Source organism: Ascaphus truei, chromosome 12, assembly GCF_040206685.1.
Source record: "Ascaphus truei isolate aAscTru1 chromosome 12, aAscTru1.hap1, whole genome shotgun sequence".
NCBI lineage: Eukaryota > Metazoa > Chordata > Amphibia > Anura > Ascaphidae > Ascaphus > Ascaphus truei.
The window spans coordinates 45,737,596-45,758,955 of NC_134494.1; the positions used below are offsets into that span (position 1 = coordinate 45,737,596).

The window sequence follows — 21,360 nt, forward strand, 5'->3', positions numbered from 1 at the left end:
ACCTTTCCTTTCTAAAAAGATGCCAACCTTTTTTTGAACAAATCTATTGTATCTGCCATCACAGTCTCCATGGGTAATGAATTCCACATTGTAACTGCCCTTAATGTAAAGAACCTTTCCTTTGTTGCTGGTGAAATCTCCTTTCCTCCAACCTTAAGGGATGGCCCCGAGTCCTTAGTACTGCCCGTGGGATAAATAGTTCTTTTGAAAGCTCCTTGTATTGTCCCTGAATATATTTGTATATAGTTATCATATCCCCTCTTAGACGCCTCTTTTCTAATGTAAATAAATCTAATTTAGCTAGACTCTCCTCATAAATTAGATTAGCCACCCCCTTTATTGATTTGGTGGCTCTTCTCTGCACTCTCTCTAGTTCCATAATGTCTCTTTTATGGAGTTGTGCCCAAAACTGTACTGCATACATAATCCTCTAAAAGTTATGAGCACACACGTTCTAAAACACGGAGCTTTAATCCCTCCCGGGCCGGCACTGAATGTGATGTTGGGGACACGGGGAGCCATGCATTATTTATCCTGGATTATTAGGCTCTGCGATACTGGTGCCTATGTTATCTGACACATTCTCCCTTGTGTATTCTCTTCCTGTTCCACTTGATTTGCTCTTTTCAATCTCCTCCTTTCCACTGACACAGTGTTGGAGAGTCGCTCCAGTGGTCTGAAGACGCTTGGCTGGTTCTCTCCAAATTAACCCATTCCCTGCATTAATAATAACAACGTGGTGTCTTAACTACGTGGTGCACTTTACACAGCAACGTAAATAGAATTGTTCAATCTGAAACCGCTGTCCCAAAGAGCTTACAATCTAATATTGAAATACAGGGAGATAAAGAAACTTTCCCAAAGTCACAAGGAGCTGACTTTAGGATTCACCCACTTCAAAGGCAATGTGGTTACCCGAGTAATATTCCTGGTCTCCTATTACGTTAAAGGGGTTAATTAATATAAATTCAGCGGTTAAGGTTTTAACCCCTCTTTAGATGAGGATCCGCACTGTATAGTGAGACTACGTATCTTTAGAAGTTCGGTATAGGAATAAGCTGGAAATGATGTACTTTCTGTAAGTTCAATGCCGGATAAACACGGAATAAACGGCTTCTCTGTGCATCTCACTGATGAGAAGGGGACGAGGAGAGGAAATTGGTGCCCGGCAGGGGGTGGATGTGATATAACAGGCAGCATGAATTATTACAAAGCACCCATGGGAGATTGCGATTAATCTGATCAAGCAAACGGGGAAGTCGGTGGAAGCCATACGTTTCCGTTTATCTACGCCATTCGCAGCCTGGGAAGATAAGATGCTGAGGATTAGTAGGTAGGAATTTGATTTCTTTTTTTATTCTTGATAAATATTTATATAAACAATAAAACTAGGCATACAGGGCTGCACACAGTAACTCTCCTTACACATGTCGTTCTCACACTTTTATTAGAGGTCACGGACGCACTGCATTTTTTAGTAGCGCCGGGGCTCTATGGCGTGAAATTCAGGTTGAATTTGCTTTTGTAAAGTGAAACGATTTGTGGCTGTTTTTCAAAGCTGCCTTTTAGAAATGCCACGGACCACATCACTGCAGCAGTTCAGTCTTCCTCTAACCCAGAGAGGGCTCAGTTTCACCCTCCTCCCCCCCCCAACAGGACAGGTTTTCAGGATATTCCAGCTTCAGCACAGGTGACTCAATTAGCGGCTCAGTCAAAGATGGAGTCTCTGAGCCACTTGTGCTGAAGCAGGGACTGATTGAGCCACCTGTGCTGAAGCTGGGATATCCTGAAAACCTGACCTGTTGGGGGAGGGCTTGTGTGCTGGAGTTGAGCACCTCTGATTTAACTGACCACGTGTAACCAAAGAACAAGAGGGAAATTTGCCTTAATATGTTTGCAAATCTGCATTTTGTGAGCCCTAACGTTACCGCTGTGTGAATGTCCCAGTTTAGGTCACAAATGCACGTGTAAAATTCTTCGCCTTTTGGCACTTGAAAGACTGAAAATGTTAACTTCAATCCTTTTAAAAAAAAATCATTATACCAATATGACCGAGTTTAAGTAAGTCCTCGTAAAACTCACCAAATTATGCAAACGCTGGCCAAGAAATTCCCGTTTGGGGGGAAATAGATGTAATATACAGCCCGTGCCTTTTCTTTTTTTACAAAGGTTTTCTGCCCAGAATTCATCAGTTTTATGTTTGTGCGTGTTACATACTGACGACAAACGCTTACACTGACGCACTGTGGCACAAACGCTTACACTGACGCACTGACGCACAAACGCTTACACTGACGCGCTGATACACTGACGCACAAACGCTTACACTGATACACTTACACTGACGCGCTGACACTGATGCACAAACGCTAGCCTTACACTGACACGCTGACACTGACGCACAAACGCTTACACTGACGCGCTGACACTGACGCACAAACGCTTACACTGACACGCTGACACTGACGCACAAACGCTTACACTGACACGCTGACACTGACGAACAAACACTACCACTGAGGCACTGACACGCACATGCTGACGCTCTGACACAGACGCACAAACGCACAAACTAAGATGCACTGACACTGACGCTGTTCCTGCTCCACACAGAAGTGGCCGCTCTCTGAGATCAGCACAGGCAGAAGGAGGGGTCCCCCCCCCCGGAGAGCTTATTACCTGCTTGGAATAGGGGAAGTAAGACTCTCTGTGTGCATATAAGGCAGCAATCCCACACTGGCAGGCAGCTGAGTTCCTCAGGGATCCCTGATGAAGGTGCTTGTATGCCCCGAAACGTTGGATGCTGCTATGACTTCATTAAATCATTAAAATGACCTTTTTTGCTTCCCATTGAATTCTCGCTATTTTTGGGGCGCTTGACTCCATTTTTTCATGATTACTATATGGTATCTTAAGCAGATTTTTTGTCTCCGTGCCCACGTGACACTTTTGTATTGCTCTAGGCCCCAGGTAGGGGCATCCCAAGTGGCTGGACCTGATCCTCTATCCTTTGTTATATCCTACAGAGGCTGTTTGTGTGTCTTACCTTTTTTGTAGCAGGCCCTCTCCTGTAGCGGTGCCTCGTCATGACAATGCTGCGTCAGTTGCCATGACAACGCAACATCGTGATGTCATACGCTGAAGTGGAGGGCCGCACCCCCCTCCCCCCCAGCCTACAGGCGGCAGAAAGCAAAATCCGCCACTGATCACAGTGACATCACACAGTGACATCAGACAAAAGGGAGCAGCCAGAGGAAGTCAACCCCCTCCCAAGTCTATGGAAAAAAGAAAATACAATAAAAAAAAAAGGTGTCAGTTACCCAAATAAAACCCCGTAAATATGGCATCGGAATTAGTTCACTTTGGTCCTAGGAGGGTTTGGTGCTTGAATGCCCGATCCAAGATGGAGCCTGTCCCTGTCCAGCCTTGAGCTCGACCACACACACTGACCGCTGCCTCTTTGTTTCCCTAACAATATCTATACGAAACAGGATCATGTCCTTGGCATGTAATGTGCCCCTTAACCTGGTCTTTGGTAAAGGAGCAAGAGGTGTGAAACTTATATTCAGCTGCATAACCAACCTACTGCCGCTGTGTCATCTATACTATATACTATCATTCTAAGTTGGATTCCGTTTGTTTGTTTGTATGTCCAAAGCATCGAAATCTCAGAAACGGCACCATGTAGCACAGCCAAACTTTCACTGGACATTCTGCTGCGGATTTGTTGGTCAACGCAACTATTTTGAGCTTCCAATGTGATTCACCTCCCAAATTATGGACATTCTAAGTTTCCCTCGGCTGTCCAGCAAATCTGTTAGAGCAGGAGCAGTGGGCGGGGGCGTGGCTACTAAGGGAGGGGGCATGTCCTTGCCTGGATCGGGGCTTTGTGTGTGTGTGTCTGTGTGTGATGTGAGATGTGTGGGGGAGATGTTCCAGCGGGGGGGGGGGGGAGTGGGGGGAGCTGTGCCAGCTAGCGTGGGAAGATGTGCCAGCTAGCGGGGGGAGATGTACCAGCGGGGGGAGTGGGGGGAGAGATGTACCAGCGGGGGGGGGGTGGACATGTGCCGGCAGCGGGGGGAGATGTACAAGCGGGGGGTGGGGGGAAGAGATGTACCAGCGGGGGGGGGACGACATGTGCCGGCAGCGGGGGGAGATGTACCAACGGGGGGAAGGGGGGCCAGGAAAATGTGCCACCAGCGAGGGAAGATGTACCAACGGGGGGAGGGGTGAGGAGATGTGCCAGAAGCGAAGGGACATTCCACAGAAGCGCGGGGACATGTGCCACCAGCGAGGGGGGGAGAGGACATGTTCCGGCTGCGGGGGGAGACGCACTACATCCAGCAGCGGGGGTGGGGGGCGGCCCGGGGAGATGTGCCAGAAGCGGGGGGAGGAAGGGGGGGCGACGACATGTATTCAATATTACATTCCCCGGGCGAAGCCAGGCACAAAAGCTAGTATTATATAGAGGGACTTATCCAACCTACTGCCGCTGTGTCATATTATATAGAGGGACTTATCCAACCTACTGCCTCTGTGTCATATTATATAGAGGGACTTATCCAACCTACTGCCGCTGTGTCATATTATATAGAGGGACTTATCCAACCTACTGCCTCTATGTCATATTATATAGAGGGTCTTATCCAACCTACTGCCTCTATGTCATATTATATAGAGGGACTTATCCAACCTACTGCCTCTGTGTCATATTATATAGAGGGACTTATCCAACCTACTGCCGCTGTGTCATATTATATAGAGGGACTTATCCAACCTACTGCCTCTGTGTCATGTTATATAGAGGGACTTATCCAACCTACTGCCTCTGTGTCATATTATATAGAGGGACTTATCCAACCTACTGCCTCTGTGTCATATTATATAGAGGGACTTATCCAACCTACTGCCTCTATGTCATATTATATAGAGGGACTTATCCAACCTACTGCCGCTGTGTCATATTATATAGAGGGACTTATCCAACCTACTGCCTCTGTGTCATATTATATAGAGGGACTTATCCAACCTATTGCCTCTGTGTCATATTATATAGAGGGGCTTATCCAACCTACTGCCTCTGTGTCATATTATATAGAGGGACTTATCCAACCTATTGCCTCTGTGTCATATTATATAGAGGGGCTTATCCAACCTACTGCCTCTGTGTCATATTATATAGAGGGACTTATCCAACCTACTGCCTCTGTGTCATATTATATAGAGGGACTTATCCAACCTACTGCCGCTGTGTCATGTTATATAGAGGGTCTTATCCAACCTACTGCCTCTGTGTCATGTTATATAGAGGGACTTATCCAACCTACTGCCTCTTTGTCATATTATATAGAGGGACTTATCCAACCTACTGCCTCTGTGTCATATTATATAGAGGGACTTATCCAACCTACTGCCTCTGTGTCATATTATATAGAGGGACTTATCCAACCTACTGCCACTGTGTCATATTATATAGAGGGACTTATCCAACCTACTGCCTCTGTGTCATATTATATAGAGAGAGTTATCCAACCTACTGCCTCTGTGTCATTATATAGAGGGACTTATCCAACCTACTGCCACTGTGTCATATTATATAGAGGGACTTATCCAACCTACTGCCTCTGTGTCATTATATAGAGGGACTTATCCAACCTACTGCCTCTGTATCATATTATATAGAGGGTCTTATCCAACCTACTGCCTCTGTGTCATATTATATATAGGGACTTATCCAACCTACTGCCTCTGTGTCATATTATATAGAGGGTCTTACCCAACCTACTGCCTCTGTGTCATTATATAGAGGGACTTATCCGACCTACTGCCTCTGTATCATATTATATAGAGAGACTTATCTGACATACTGCCTCTGTGTCATATTATATAGAGAGACTTATCCGACCTACTGCCTCTGTGTCATATTATATAGAGAGACTTATCCAACCTACTGCCTCTGTGTCATATTATATAGAGGGACTTATCCAACCTACTGCCTCTGTGTCATATTATATAGAGGGACTTATCCAACCTACTCCCGCTGTGTCATATTATATAGAGGGACTTATCCAACCTACTGCCTCTGTGTCATTATATAGAGGGACTTATCCAACCTACTGCCTCTGTGTCATTATATAGAGGGACTTATCCAACCTACTGCCTCTGTGTCATATTATATAGAGGGACTTATCCAACCTACTGCCGCTGTGTCATATTATATAGAGGGACTTATCCAACCTACTGCCTCTGTGTCATATAGAGGGACTTATCCAACCTACTGCCTCTGTGTCATATTATATACAGGGACTTATCCAACCTACTGCCTCTGTGTCATATTATATACAGGGACTTATCCAACCTACTGCCGCTGTGTCATATTATATAGAGGGACTTATCCAACCTACTGCCTCTGTGTCATATTATATAGAGGGACTTATCCAACCTACTGCCGCTGTGTCATATTATATAGAGGGACTTATCCAACCTACTGCCTCTGTGTCATTATATAGAGGGACTTATCCAACCTACTGCCTCTGTGTCAGATTATATAGAGGGACTTATCCAACCTACTGCCTCTGTGTCATATTATATAGAGGGACTTATCCAACCTATTGCCTCTGTGTCATATTATATAGAGGGACTTATCCAACCTACTGCCTCTGTGTCATATTATATAGAGGGACTTATCCAACCTACTGCCTCTGTGTCATATTATATAGAGGGACTTATCCAACCTACTCCCGCTGTGTCATATTATATAGAGGGACTTATCCAACCTACTGCCTCTGTGTCATTATATAGAGGGACTTATCCAACCTACTGCCTCTGTGTCATTATATAGAGGGACTTATCCAACCTACTGCCTCTGTGTCATATTATATAGAGGGACTTATCCAACCTACTGCCGCTGTGTCATATTATATAGAGGGACTTATCCAACCTACTGCCTCTGTGTCATATAGAGGGACTTATCCAACCTACTGCCTCTGTGTCATATTATATACAGGGACTTATCCAACCTACTGCCTCTGTGTCATATTATATACAGGGACTTATCCAACCTACTGCCGCTGTGTCATATTATATAGAGGGACTTATCCAACCTACTGCCTCTGTGTCATATTATATAGAGGGACTTATCCAACCTACTGCCTCTGTGTCATATTATATAGAGGGACTTATCCAACCTACTGCCGCTGTGTCATATTATATAGAGGGACTTATCCAACCTACTGCCTCTGTGTCATATAGAGGGACTTATCCAACCTACTGCCTCTGTGTCATATTATATACAGGGACTTATCCAACCTACTGCCTCTGTGTCATATTATATACAGGGACTTATCCAACCTACTGCCGCTGTGTCATATTATATAGAGGGACTTATCCAACCTACTGCCTCTGTGTCATATTATATAGAGGGACTTATCCAACCTACTGCCGCTGTGTCATATTATATAGAGGGACTTATCCAACCTACTGCCTCTGTGTCATTATATAGAGGGACTTATCCAACCTACTGCCTCTGTGTCATATTATATAGAGGGACTTATCCAACCTACTGCCGCTGTGTCATATTATATAGAGGGTCTTATCCAACCTACTGCCTCTGTGTCATATTATATAGGAGACTTATCCAACCTACTGCCTCTGTGTCATATTATATAGAGGGACTTATCCAACCTACTGCCTCTGTGTCATATTATATAAAGGGACTTATCCAACCTACTGCCTCTGTGTCATATTATATAGAGGGACTTATCCAACCTACTGCCTCTGTGTCATATTATATAGAAGGGACTTATCCGACCTACTGCCTCTGTGTCATATTATATAGAGAGACTTATCCAACCTACTGCCTCTGTGTCATATTATATAAAGGGACTTATCCAACCTACTGCCTCTGTGTCATATTATATAGAAAGACTTATCCAACCTACTGCCTCTGTGTCATATTATATAGAAGGGACTTATCCGACCTACTGCCTCTGTGTCATATTTTATAGAGAGACTTATCCGACCTACTGCCTCTGTGTCATATTATATAGAAAGGACTTATCCGACCTACTGCCTCTGTGTCATATTATATAGAAGGGACTTATCCGACCTACTGCCTCTGTGTCATATTATATAGAAGGGACTTATCCGACCTACTGCCTCTGTGTCATATTATATTGAAGGGACTTATCCGACCTACTGCCTCTGTGTCATATTATATAGAGAGACTTATCCGACCTACTGCCTCTGTGTCATATTATATAGAGGGACTTATCCGACCTACTGCCTCTGTCATATTATATAGAGAGACTTATCCAACCTACTCCCTCTGTGTCATATTATATAGAGAGACTTATTCAACCTACTGCCTCTGTGTCATATTATATAGAAGGGACTTATCCGACCTACTGCCTCTGTGTCATATTATATAGAAGGGACTTATCCAACCTACTGCCTCTGTGTCATTATATAGAGGGAGTTTTCCGACCTACTGCCTCTGTGTCATATTATATAGAGAGACTTATCCAACCTACTGCCTCTGTGTCATATTATATAGAGAGACTTATCCAACCTACTGCCTCTGTGTCATATTATATAGAAGGGACTTATCCGACCTACTGCCTCTGTGTCATATTATATAGAGGGACTTATCCAACCTACTGCCTCTATGTCATATTATATAGAGGGGACTTATCCGACCTACTGCCTCTGTGTCATATTATATAGAGGGACTTATCCGACCTACAGCCTCTGTGTCATTATATAGAGGGGCTTACCCAACCTACTGCCTCTGTGTCATTATATAGAGGGGCTTATCCGACCTACTGCCTCTGTGTCATATTATATAGAGAGACTTATCTGACCTACTGCTGCTGTGTCATATTATATAGAGAGACTTATCCGACCTACTGCCTCTGTGTCATATTATATAGAGAGACTTATCCAACCTACTGCCTCTGTGTCATATTATATAGAGGGACTTATCCAACCTACTGCCTCTGTGTCATGTTATATAGAGGGACTTATCCGACCTACTGCCTCTGTGTCATGTTATATAGAGAGTCTTATCCAACCTACTGCCTCTGTATCATATTATATAGAGGGACTTATCCAACCTACTGCCTCTGTGTCATTATATAGAGGGACTTATCCAACCTACTGCCGCTGTGTCATATTATATAGAGAGACTTATCCAACCTACTGCCTCTGTGTCATATTATATAGAGGGTCTTATCCAACCTACTGCCTCTGTGTCATTATATAGAGGGACTTATCCAACCTACTGCCTCTGTGTCATTATATAGAGGAACTTATCCAACCTACTGCCTCTGTGTCATATAGAGGGACTTATCCAACCTACTGCCTCTGTGTCATTATATAGAGGGACTTATCCAACCTACTGCCTCTGTGTCATTATATAGAGGAACTTATCCAACCTACTGCCTCTGTGTCATTATATAGAGGGACTTATCCGATGCGCACCCCTCCACGTGGCGCCGATGAGCACTGCAATACATTGCATTTAGCAGCGGTGGGATTAGCAGCGGTGGGATTAGCAGGGGTGGGAATCCCCCCTCCCCCCCCCCCCCCCCCCGGCCATGTTTGTTTTTGCTTGTGGTCCCTTCATGAACAGGTCCCCCTTTCATGCTGTCAGGAAATCACTATTTCTGTGCTTCCTTCTGCCCTGAATACCAGCTCTGTGCTGTACAGGGACCCCCAGCCGGACTCGGGGAGCGTTATGGGGGCAGCACAGAATTGGTGAGGGGGGGGGGGGCGTTCTCTGAAACTGCCGCAAGCCGCAGATCCGGGAGAGCGCCGAGAACACCGACCCTGCACAAAATGCACAATGCAAAAGCCTGGCCAGCCAGAGAGGAGGGGCATTAACCCCTTACATGCTGGTGGGGGTGGAGACAGAAGGATGAATGAAATGCAGAAGCCTGGGGCTCAGTGCACACTCAGACTGACACAGACACATTGTGATGTATAATATTATCACTGACTAGTATGGGGGCGGGGGGGTTATATATACAGTATGGGGTGGTTATATATACAGTATGGGGTGGTTATATATACAGTATGGGGTGGTTATATATACTGTACAGTATGGGTTGGCTATATATACAGTAGGGGGTGGTTATATATACAGTAGGGGGTGGTTATATATACAGTATGGGGTGATTATATATACAGTATTTGGTGGTTATATATACAGTATGGGGTGGTTATATATACAGTAGGGGGTGGTTATATATACTGTACAGTATGGGTTGGCTATATATACAGTATGGGGTGGTTATATATACAGTAGGGGGTGGTTATATATACAGTATGGGGTGGTTATATATACAGTAGGGGGTGGTTATATATACAGTAGGGGTGGTTATATATACTGTATGGGGTGGTTATATATACAGTATGGGGTGATTATATATACAGTATGGGGTGGTTATATATACAGTATGGGGTGGTTATATATACTGTACAGTATGGGTTGGCTATATATACAGTAGGGGGTGGTTATATATACAGTATGGGGTGGTTATATATACAGTATGGGGTGGTTATATATACAGTAGGGTGTGGTTATATATACAGTAGGAATGTGGGGGGGGCGGGTAACTGAATGCGCATCATGGATAAATGATTACCGCGGAGGGATTTGCTGAAGCTATGATTAAGTATCAAATAAATTAATTCACTGGATGACGTGGGGGTCGCAGCAGGCTGGAATATTACAATAACCTCCCAGATTGCAATGTGGGGGTCTGTAATGCAGAGGGGGGGCGTGGGGTCTGTATGATGCTGTGGGGGGTTTGTGACATGCGGGGGGGGGGGTCTGTGCCATGTGGGGGTCTGTGCTATGTGGGGGGTCTGTGCCATGTCTGTTTGTGATCACAAAGTCTCTGTACTCGTCGGACATTCACACGGCGAAACCTGCAGAATACACACATACTATAATGCAAAACGCAGCAACACAAAACATGTACTGTATGTATGTCTTTATATAGTGCCCACAGTGCACTCTGCGCTTTACAGAGAGACGATACAATAAGTGCAACAAACACAATCAGACAATATGAAAAAAAATTCCAGCCGGGCCAGAGAGCTTACAATCTAAGGCTGAGTCCATGGTGACTCAGCCCGTGCGGAGGCGCGCTGAGGCTGAGGGAAAGCGGGTGCTTTCCCTGGCCTTGGTTAGCGCGCCGTCCGAAGGCGTGTCGTGGGGCGGGCCAGTGACGTCACGGAGATGAGGGCGAACCGCTCACGTGACCGGCCCTGCGCTCTGATGAGCGCGAAAACTTAAAATTTTCATAAGACCTACGCTTCCGCACGCTTGCGGAAAGGTTAAGCGAGCCCCTGCTAAAGCCGCTCTCATTGCGGCTGCAGGGGCTCACTGCCGAGCAGCAGCGCGCCTCAGCACGGGTCAGCGCGCATGCCCGAGGCCTAAGTCTCCCAAATACTGACAAAGTTTAAGTAGTAGATTTTCTGCCGGACACATCTGGCAGGTCTGGGTTTGGGGCGTCTTTGTTTGGACTTTAACCCTTTTGCTGCCAGGCTCACACCTTGATTTGGGCTGCAGAACTAGGGAAGGAGTGGTCTGGATCCGAGGGAGTGATCCGGAACCGAAGGAGTGATCCGGAACCGAAGGACCTCACATGACATGACCGGTCAGCAGAGATGGGGAGTCCAATGTAGGAAGCTGGGCCCCAACTTCTGCTTTCGTCTGGGCCCCTTCGCAGGGTCGGCTGGCGTCCTCCCCCCCTCCTCACCCCTTACTCTCCTCTGGCAGTGAGAGGGTTAATGTAGGTGTATGGAGCCAGATGTGGTTGCTTAATGGAGACAGGCACAGAGGTAGGTACGTTCTCCTGATAACGGGATGAGGTTTTCAGCCTCTCCGGCTGTACAGAGATTTCTCTATCTTATACGGCACCAGCCTGTCTGTCACCCTCCCTTGTTCCTCGTAATCATTCACGGTTTCATTAATATAAACAAAGAGAACCCAAGCGCAACTAGTATCTAGATATCCATAAGTAATAATGTGGTAATAAGATGAATCTATTATAGTGATCTCAAATATAAATAATATATAGAAATGTGTGTGTACAAAAAAGGAAAGTGTCAATTATAAAACCCAATAGGGAAATATGCGGCCACTTTTTAAGCTTGTGAGGAGCTGTTCCAACAAAGAGACCTTCCATAAGGTCCCAATGGGAATCTGTAGTTTTTAGCGTAACTCCAAGGAAGCGTATAGACTAGGATAAAAATGTCTGATATTCAAAACTATTAGCAAATAAGTGGGTATTATTACACTCACAAATTGGATGTGTAAATCGGGCTCATCAGTGAAGTAGAAATCCCCGTAATGGCCTGAAATAGGAGAGACGGATACATAGTGTGATCCTGTAAGAAGATCTTTATACCCAGAAAAATACAAATAATACACTTGCAAACATCTGCTTAAAAAGGCATATCAGCCCGCAGGCTTCAATATGGTATAATATAATGTCAGATATATTGCACTCTATGTGTTTGTCTCTTTTTCCTACATATGCTTCCTGGGGGGTACGGTTTAATTAGCAGGTTGCAGGCAGAGACATCTCACACAACCCTTTTACCTGGGGTTATATGTTACAGACTCATGAGAGAGACCGAGAACTGAAAAAAGCAAACCCCCCTCCCCCCACAGCTAAAAAAAACCCCCATAGCTAAAAGCAACCCCCATAACTAAAAGCAACCCCCATAACTAAAAGCAACCCGCATAGCTAAAAGAACCCCCCATAGCTAAAAGCAACCCCCATAGCTAAAAGAACCCCCATAACTAAAAGCAACCCCCATAGCTAACCTCTGGGTTTTTTCTTTACAGGATTATAGCGGGGTTCCCCAAAACAGAACCGCACTGTTTTCAGCTCCGTAGTCGTCGTCGTCCCCCCTGCCCCCCTGCTTCCCGAGATACATGGGACGTTACCGGTATCACTTCCTGGCTTTTAAAGGGGATTTAAATGCCCGTCCAATAGGAAGCCCCCAACTGATGATGTTGCAGCTTTCCATTCCCCCGCTATTTTGCAGCCATTTTGTTTCCCCCGAGGGAGATTTAAACCCAGTAACTTCCTGAGTAAGTATCTCGGGAATTAAGGGGTCCCCAGAGCTGAAATTAGTGGCGTTTTGGCTCAGGGGACCCCCCCAGCTCCCATCCTATGGGATGTTGGGGGGTTCCCTGAGCCAAACGCCACTAAATGGGGTTAAAACGAGCGAACCCCCGAACGCTCAGTGCGCAGCTTCTGTCTTTGGGATCAGTTCTTGTTATGTGATAACAGGTACGATTTGCAGGTTTGGGAATAATAACATAGGCAGCGCTTCCCCCAAGAGCTGGCAATCAGAGCTTTGCTCCTGCAGCACAGGGGGTGGGGGGGGTAAAGTGACATCGTACAGAGCTCACCCCGCCAGCAGAGAATGGGTTAAAACGTCTTAGTCTCTGTCATCTGGCTGCGCAGAGATTATTGTTCCCGGCGTGTTTACCGCGGCCTGTAATCTGACTGACGCGCTTCACCATTTATTTTTTTCAGCGCACCCAAAATCCTCTTTGTGTTAACCCTACAAGTGCCAGGAGAGGTAGCGTTGCAGGCCCCTCCGTCGCTGAAAGGGTTAAGCAGAAGGAGTCGTGCCTCTGGAGGTAAAAGCGCTTCCATATTAATAACATTTTAACAGCTCTGGCAGGAGAAGCACAAACGGAGCAGTGTGTAAGGTGCTGGTCGCTGGACTCTAATTGTATCCAGATGCCTGGAAAAGAGATGGAGTCAGACACAGGAGAAGCCAGCAGCGAGCGCAGAGAGGGACGTCCTCCTGTAACCCCTTGTGTGCTGGTTATCGCCTGCGCGATCTGAACTGTGGTTCAGACCGCTGTCTCTTTAAGGGTCCTTGTATTGTATTGTATGTCTTTATTTATAAAGCGCCATTAGTGTACATAGCGCTTCACAGCAGTAATACGCGCGACAATCATATAAATAATATATCTTATTCCCCAGCACACTGAGCGTGAGTCGGAGCTGTGCATCTTATTCCCCAGCACAGAGTGTGAGTCGGAGCTGTGCATCTTATTCCCCAGCACACAGAGTGTGAGTCAGAGCTGTGCATCTTATTCCCCAGCACAGAGTGTGAGTCAGAGCTGTGCATCTTATTCCCCAGCACACTGAGCGTGTCAGAGCTGTGCATCTTATTCCCCAGCACACTGAGTGTGAGTCAGAGCTGTGCATCTTATTCCCCAGCACAGAGTGTGAGTCAGAGCTGTGCATCTTATTCCCCAGCACACTGAGCGTGAGTCAGAGCTGTGCATCTTATTCCCCAGCACACTGAGCGTGAGTCAGAGCTGTGCATCTTATTCCCCAGCACACTGAGTGTGAGTCGGAGCTGTGCATCTTATTCCCCAGCACACTGAGTGTGAGTCGGAGCTGTGCATCTTATTCCCCAGCACACTGAGTGTGAGTCAGAGCTGTGCATCTTATTCCCCAGCACACTGAGTGTGAGTCAGAGCTGTGCATCTTATTCCCCAGCACACTGAGTGTGAGTCAGAGCTGTGCATCTTATTCCCCAGCACACTGAGCGTGAGTCGGAGCTGTGCATCTTATTCCCCAGCACACTGAGCGTGAGTCGGAGCTGTGCATCTTATTCCCCAGCACACTGAGTGTGAGTCGGAGCTGTGCATCTTATTCCCAGCACACTGCGTGTGAGTCGGAGCTGTGCATCTTATTCCCAGCACGGAGTGTGAGTCGGAGCTGTGCATCTTATTCCCAGCACACTGAGCGTGAGTCAGAGCTGTGCATCTTATTCCCCAGCACACTGAGTGTGAGTCAGAGCTGTGCATCTTATTCCCAGCACACTACGTGTGAGTCGGAGCTGTGCATCTTATTCCCAGCACAGAGCGTGAGTCAGAGCTGTGCATCTTATTCCCCAGCACACTGCGTGTGAGTCTGAGCTGTGCATCTTATTCCCAGCACACTGAGTGTGAGTCGGAGCTGTGCATCTTATTCCCCAGCACACTGCGTGTGAGTCGGAGCTGTGCATCTTATTCCCCTGCACAGAGTGTGAGTCGGAGCTGTGCATCTTATTCCCAGCACTGAGCGTGAGTCAGAGCTGTGCATCTTATTCCCCAGCACACTGAGTGTGAGTCGGAGCTGTGCATCTTATTCCCCAGCACACTGAGTGTGAGTCGGAGCTGTGCATCTTATTCCCCAGCACACTGAGTGTGAGTCAGAGCTGTGCATCTTATTCCCCAGCACACTGAGTGTGTGTCAGAGCTGTGCATCTTATTCCCCAGCACACTGAGCGTGAGTCGGAGCTGTGCATCTTATTCCCCAGCACACTGAGCGTGAGTCGGAGCTGTGCATCTTATTCCCCAGCACACTGAGTGTGAGTCGGAGCTGTGCATCTTATTCCCAGCACACTGCGTGTGAGTCGGAGCTGTGCATCTTATTCCCAGCACGGAGTGTGAGTCGGAGCTGTGCATCTTATTCCCAGCACACTGAGCGTGAGTCAGAGCTGTGCATCTTATTCCCCAGCACACTGAGTGTGAGTCAGAGCTGTGCATCTTATTCCCAGCACACTACGTGTGAGTCGGAGCTGTGCATCTTATTCCCAGCACAGAGCGTGAGTCAGAGCTGTGCATCTTATTCCCCAGCACACTGCGTGTGAGTCGGAGCTGTGCATCTTATTCCCCAGCACACTGCGTGTGAGTCGGAGCTGTGCATCTTATTCCCCTGCACAGAGTGTGAGTCGGAGCTGTGCATCTTATTCCCCAGCACACTGAGCGTGAGTCAGAGCTGTGCATCTTATTCCCCAGCACACTGAGTGTGAGTCAGAGCTGTGCATCTTATTCCCCAGCACACTGAGCGTGAGTCAGAGCTGTGCATCTTATTCCCCAGCACACTGAGCGTGAGTCAGAGCTGTGCATCTTATTCCCCAGCACACTGAGTGTGAGTCAGAGCTGTGCATCTTATTCCCCAGCACACTGAGTGTGAGTCAGAGCTGTGCATCTTATTCCCCAGCACACTGAGTGAGTCAGAGCTGTGCATCTTATTCCCCAGCACAGAGTGTGAGTCGGAGCTGTGCATCTTATTCCCCAGCACACTGAGTGTGAGTCAGAGCTGTGCATCTTATTCCCCAGCACAGAGTGTGAGTCGGAGCTGTGCATCTTATTCCCCAGCACACTGAGTGTGAGTCAGAGCTGTGCATCTTATTCCCCAGCACACTGAGTGTGAGTCGGAGCTGTGCATCTTATTCCCCAGCACACTGAGTGTGAGTCGGAGCTGTGCATCTTATTCCCAGCACACTGAGCGTGAGTCAGAGCTGTGCATCTTATTCCCCAGCACACTGAGCGTGAGTCAGAGCTGTGCATCTTATTCCCCAGCACACTGCGTGTGAGTCGGAGCTGTGCATCTTATTCCCCAGCACACTGCGTGCGAGTCGGAGCTGTGCATCTTATTCCCCAGCACACTGAGTGTGAGTCGGAGCTGTGCATCTTATTCCCCAGCACACTGCGTGTGAGTCGGAGCTGTGCATCTTATTCCCCAGCACACTGAGCGTGAGTCAGAGCTGTGCATCTTATTCCCCAGCACACTGAGCGTGAGTCAGAGCTGTGCATCTTATTCCCCAGCAAAGAGTGAGTCGGAGCTGTGCATCTTATTCCCCAGCACACTGAGTGTGAGTCGGAGCTGTGCATCTTATTCCCCAGCACTGAGCGTGAGTCAGAGCTGTGCATCTTATTCCCCAAATTCAGAGCTCTATTCGCCCTAAAGTGAATACGGGGCCTACGGTTTCCTACCTAATAAAGCTAAAAATACATTTATTTATCAAATATTTTACCATGAAAATGATACACAGAGAGTTGCCCCTTGTGTGTAAGTCTGTCCTGGACACAAAGTGACGTTGACGAACTTACAATTACAAACATGTTTCAAATGGAAAACTGTCCAAGTCTTAAAGGGGCTCGGGTAAAATGTCCCAGAAATGGGGGGATGGCTACAAGAACGAAGAGACGGGCAATAAAAATATTAATATTCGCAACAATTTCATGGTCTTCCCCCATGTGCCCCTGTAATAAGCGCTCTCTCTATACACAGGCTGAGTGGGTAGGAGGTGTGTGGCACAGGGGAGACTCACATACAGCATTGTAAATAAATGTTTTGTTTGTAATAAGGTCAAGTAAAGAATGAATAAGTGGCGTGTGTAATATCCCACCCCATACTGTGAAAAGTGCGATGTCCATACAGAAGTCCTCCAAGATTCATTACAGAGAGCATGCGTGGGCAAATCAAAGATGGCTTCCCCAGATAAAGGATAGAGCTTTAACTTCTAATTAAACACAGCAGGGAGAAAGTATCAAAGAATGACTTTATAGCTCCGATGAAAACATTACCCAATCTGTACACACACACATTACTGCCGGGTATACCCAGCAACCTCGCAGAGAGAGGCGGGCACGGGCAGAATTATCACACGGTCTTTGCACACTTTTCTGTGCATTTATATGGATTTATTGGGGGAGGTGCCCCAAAATAAAAGCACACTGCCGTGAGAATGCAATCTTTATACAACTCACAGACAGCACAAGTGAAGAAGAGACCTGTGAGGTTGAGAAAGCTCTGTACACGTGAAGAAGAGACCTGTGAGGTTTGGGAAGCTCTGTACACGTGTAGAAGAAACCTGTGAGGTTTGGAAAGTTCCGCACATTTGAAGAAGAGACCAGTGAGATTTGGAAACCTTGGTACACACGTAAAGAAGAGACCTATGAGGTTTGGAATGCTCTGTACATGTGAAGAAGAGACCTGCGAGGTTTGGAAAGCTCTGTAAACTATAATTTCATATATGAAGTCTCATGTTGACTCATTAACGTGCAGAGTGAGCTTTTGATGTAGCTGGCGCGCCAGAGTCCCTATTGACACTATATACGTCACTGCACCGAGGCCCATTTTCTAGGGCACGGTCGTGTAACGCCTCCAACTGAGCAGTCAGCCCAATTGAAACGGAAGTGAAACCCTGTCCTGTTTCTGGCAGCCGGGGAGGTCATGTGATTGCTGCTGAAGTGATCACGTGACCGGAAATGTTGGCGCTCGCATCTCAGTCGCTGTACAGTATCAAATCCTGCAATTAATCTGCACTTCTCCAGGTCCAACACGGCGAATTGAACTTTGAACTAAGACAGTGTTTTACCCAGGTGTGCTTTCCGGAAAGAGCAGTGTGCGTATTGGTGCATTCCATTACCCAGAATCCCTGGCTGCAATGGAAGCACTGTATGTCATTACCCAGAATCCCTGGCTGCAGTGGAAGCACTGTATGTCATTACCCAGAATCCCTGGCTGCAGTGGAAGCACTGTATGTCATTACCCAGAATCCCTGGCTGCAGTGGAAGCACTGTATGTCATTACCCAGAATCCCTGGCTACAGTGGAAGCACTGTATGTCATTACCCAGAATCCCTGGCTGCAGTGGAAGCACTGTATGCTGTGTGATTTGATACATGGTGTCTGGTCTGGGTTGCCAGGAGACTACAGGTTTTGGCCCCTCATCTCCGGGCTACGGGTTTACCTGGCAAACCTCCGGGTGGCGGAAACCCATGGCGGGCGGCGGAGACACGCCATGCTCCGGTATCTTCCCCCTACAACTGTACTCAGTATGGCCACACACGGTGTCTAATGGCGCCAAGCAGTTGGAAAAGAAAAATGTCACCGGGTTGGACTTCAGTATAAGGTTTCAGCGCTGGGCCTGGTCCATTCCGTCTCCGTGAGGATGTACGTTCCTTCCCCTCACTGACTGCTCTTATCTCCTCACACGCACTCACCAGCAGCCGGGCACAGGGCACAGGTCACCGCGGATTTAACCAGGTCACAGGTCACAGCGGATTTAACCTTGTCACAGGTCACAGCGGATTTAACCTTGTCACAGGTCACAGGTCACAGCGGATTTAACCTTGTCACAGGTCACAGGTCACTGCGGATTTAACCTTGACACAGGTCACAGCGGATTTAACCTTTGGATATGCAGCTCAAACGGCTATTTACCGCAGCTGAAATTAATGGGGTTCAGCTCTGGGTACCACCTACTTCAACCCTGGACCACCCCCACACCCCAAATCAAACAGATGTAGTGCACGGTGTTTTGCTGCTTTGAACGTGCTATTTCAGTCTATCTGAAATGTTTTTACTTGATAATATATATAATATTTCCTTCCTGGTTAAACTATTTATTGTCACATTTTCTTTAATGCGTTTTAATATAAAATGATCTTTTTGGTGACACTTTCATTCGCCGGTGATTGTGCGTGTTCGGGATCTGGGAAGGTTTTCAGTGGTTTGGGAAGATACGGTCACAGACGGAGCAGTGTGATGGGGGGGAGATGTATCCTAGCATATCTGTGCTGGTAACATTGTATTCTTTGCTGCGGTCAGATATTGTAACCTGTCAGCCCAGCTGTGTCCTAATATCTCTCGCTCATGTGTAGCTATCATGTCTGCTATCAATCCCACGTCAATATATACTTCATGTTAATCCCACAGATAATCTGGGGTGTGATTAGCAGCAGCCTGAGGCTATGCAATAATTACAGGTCCATTTCCTGGCATCCTGAAGACGTAGCAGATTATCTGTCTACCTGCAGTAAATATGTCACCGCCCTGCAGGAGCACGCAGGACACTGCACCCTGCGTTCTGATTTTGCAGGCAATGTGCTACTGTCCATATAAATATATATATATATATATATATATATATATATATATATATATATATACTGTGTGTGTGTGTGTGTTACATGTAGTGCTGTCAGGTTTCATGTATGTTTAATTTTTAATAGGGTGCAAAGTTTTAAAACACTTCTATGGGCTCATTGAAATATTGGTAATATATAGGGTTGGCAGGTGTCCGGTATTGAAGAGGACTGTCCTGTATTTGGACACTCTGGCCAGTAACAAACGAGAGGTAATACTGGACATTGGTATGTGTATACCGCTGTTACCTCTCTGGACTGAGTGACCTGACCAGCTTGGGGGGCCACGGGATTTCCCCGAGCAGGGCTGTTGCTAGGGGGCTTCCCCCATCCTGATTTGCCGATGCTGGGTAATGCAGCCAATCAGGAAGAGGTGTCAGGAGCCTGGGGGTGGGGCCAAGGAGAGGAGAAAACAGCATGGAGTGTAGAGAGGTGTGTGCACCTTTCACCATTGTGTCCAGTATTTTTGGAGAAGCCCCCTGGCAACCCTAGTAATGGGCAGAGGGCCATAAAAATTCCCCTCCCTTACCCCCATGCAAACGATGCAAAGAATCTCTTTATTAAACACCCGCACTACAGTATATAATGATCCCGAGTACCTGTGTGTGCGTTTCTGCACTGATACTGAGAAACGCTGCTTCCAGCGCTTCCTTGTAACCCAGTAATTGCCTTCCCCAGTGGGGCGTTCCCGTTTGGATGGAGATAAATGACATTAGGGGGTTGGATTTAACACTTTTTTGTAATTCTGTGAAGAGCGGTCGACATCTTTTAGTACTTTAGTCCGGAGCCGTTTGTGCCAAACCTGAAACAGACCGAGGTTTGGCTGGAACCTTCCGGCAGGGGATTAACGTCACCCTGGGGTGTTCAGAAAGCGCTAGCTGCCTTTATACACAGAGAGCAGTGCTACTGGTAATTGCTATGTATGCTACACACAGGTGGCTAATACAGGGCCCTGCTCAGCGTTTAATCTGTTCGGGGCAGGAATTCTCTGTTACATTAATTAATCCGGTTTACTCTGCACCGCTTCCTATCTGCGGCCCCAGTGGTATATATTCCGTTTGTGCTTTCTATGCATTAATAAGCAGACATTCATCCAGTAGCAGTTCCAGCCCCAAGTGCTGGTTTTATGAGAAAAGTGATACACAATATACAGTATACAGTACATAACGTTTTCTTATAGGAAGTTTCGGATCGCTCCAGTTTACAGATTGTATGACGCAGGACCGGACCCCAGCAAGCTGCAGTAATGTTCCTTAACGCCAGCGCGTTTCTCTGAGATTCCAGCCCGGATGGTATTTGCTTGCCCTTCCTGAGGGTCCCGGGTGCAGTTTGCCCCTTCCAGTGGCCCTGCGCCTGAGCAGGCGGCTAACGCTCTTTGTTTCCCTAAAGATAATAATGTACGTTTTGTGCCACAATAAATAAATCTGTCACAAGCCGAGCTCAGAATCCCTACAAGTTCTTGTCATTTTGTTGCCATATTGTCTTAAAAGTCACGAGAAGGTCCTGCTTACCCTCTCTGGACTGTATGTCACCTCTGGACTGTATGTGTAAATGCAGCCATTTTGTTTCCCCGGAGGGGAGATTTAAACCCAGTAACTTCACCGGTAT

The 21,360-nt window shown here is 46.8% G+C and overlaps 1 protein-coding gene across 1 annotated transcript in view; it reads left to right on the top strand.

Annotated features, from left to right (window-relative positions):
* LOC142464214 (ankyrin repeat and BTB/POZ domain-containing protein 2-like) overlaps positions 1-21,160 on the top strand; it is a 96,547-nt gene extending 75,387 nt beyond the window's left edge. The window contains exon 5 of the mRNA XM_075567582.1: positions 20,933-21,160. Coding sequence (XP_075423697.1) covers positions 20,933-21,009 — 77 coding nt within the window. The 3' untranslated portion in view covers positions 21,010-21,160. The remainder of the gene's footprint in view (positions 1-20,932) is intronic.
* The last annotated feature ends 200 nt before the right edge of the window (positions 21,161-21,360 follow it).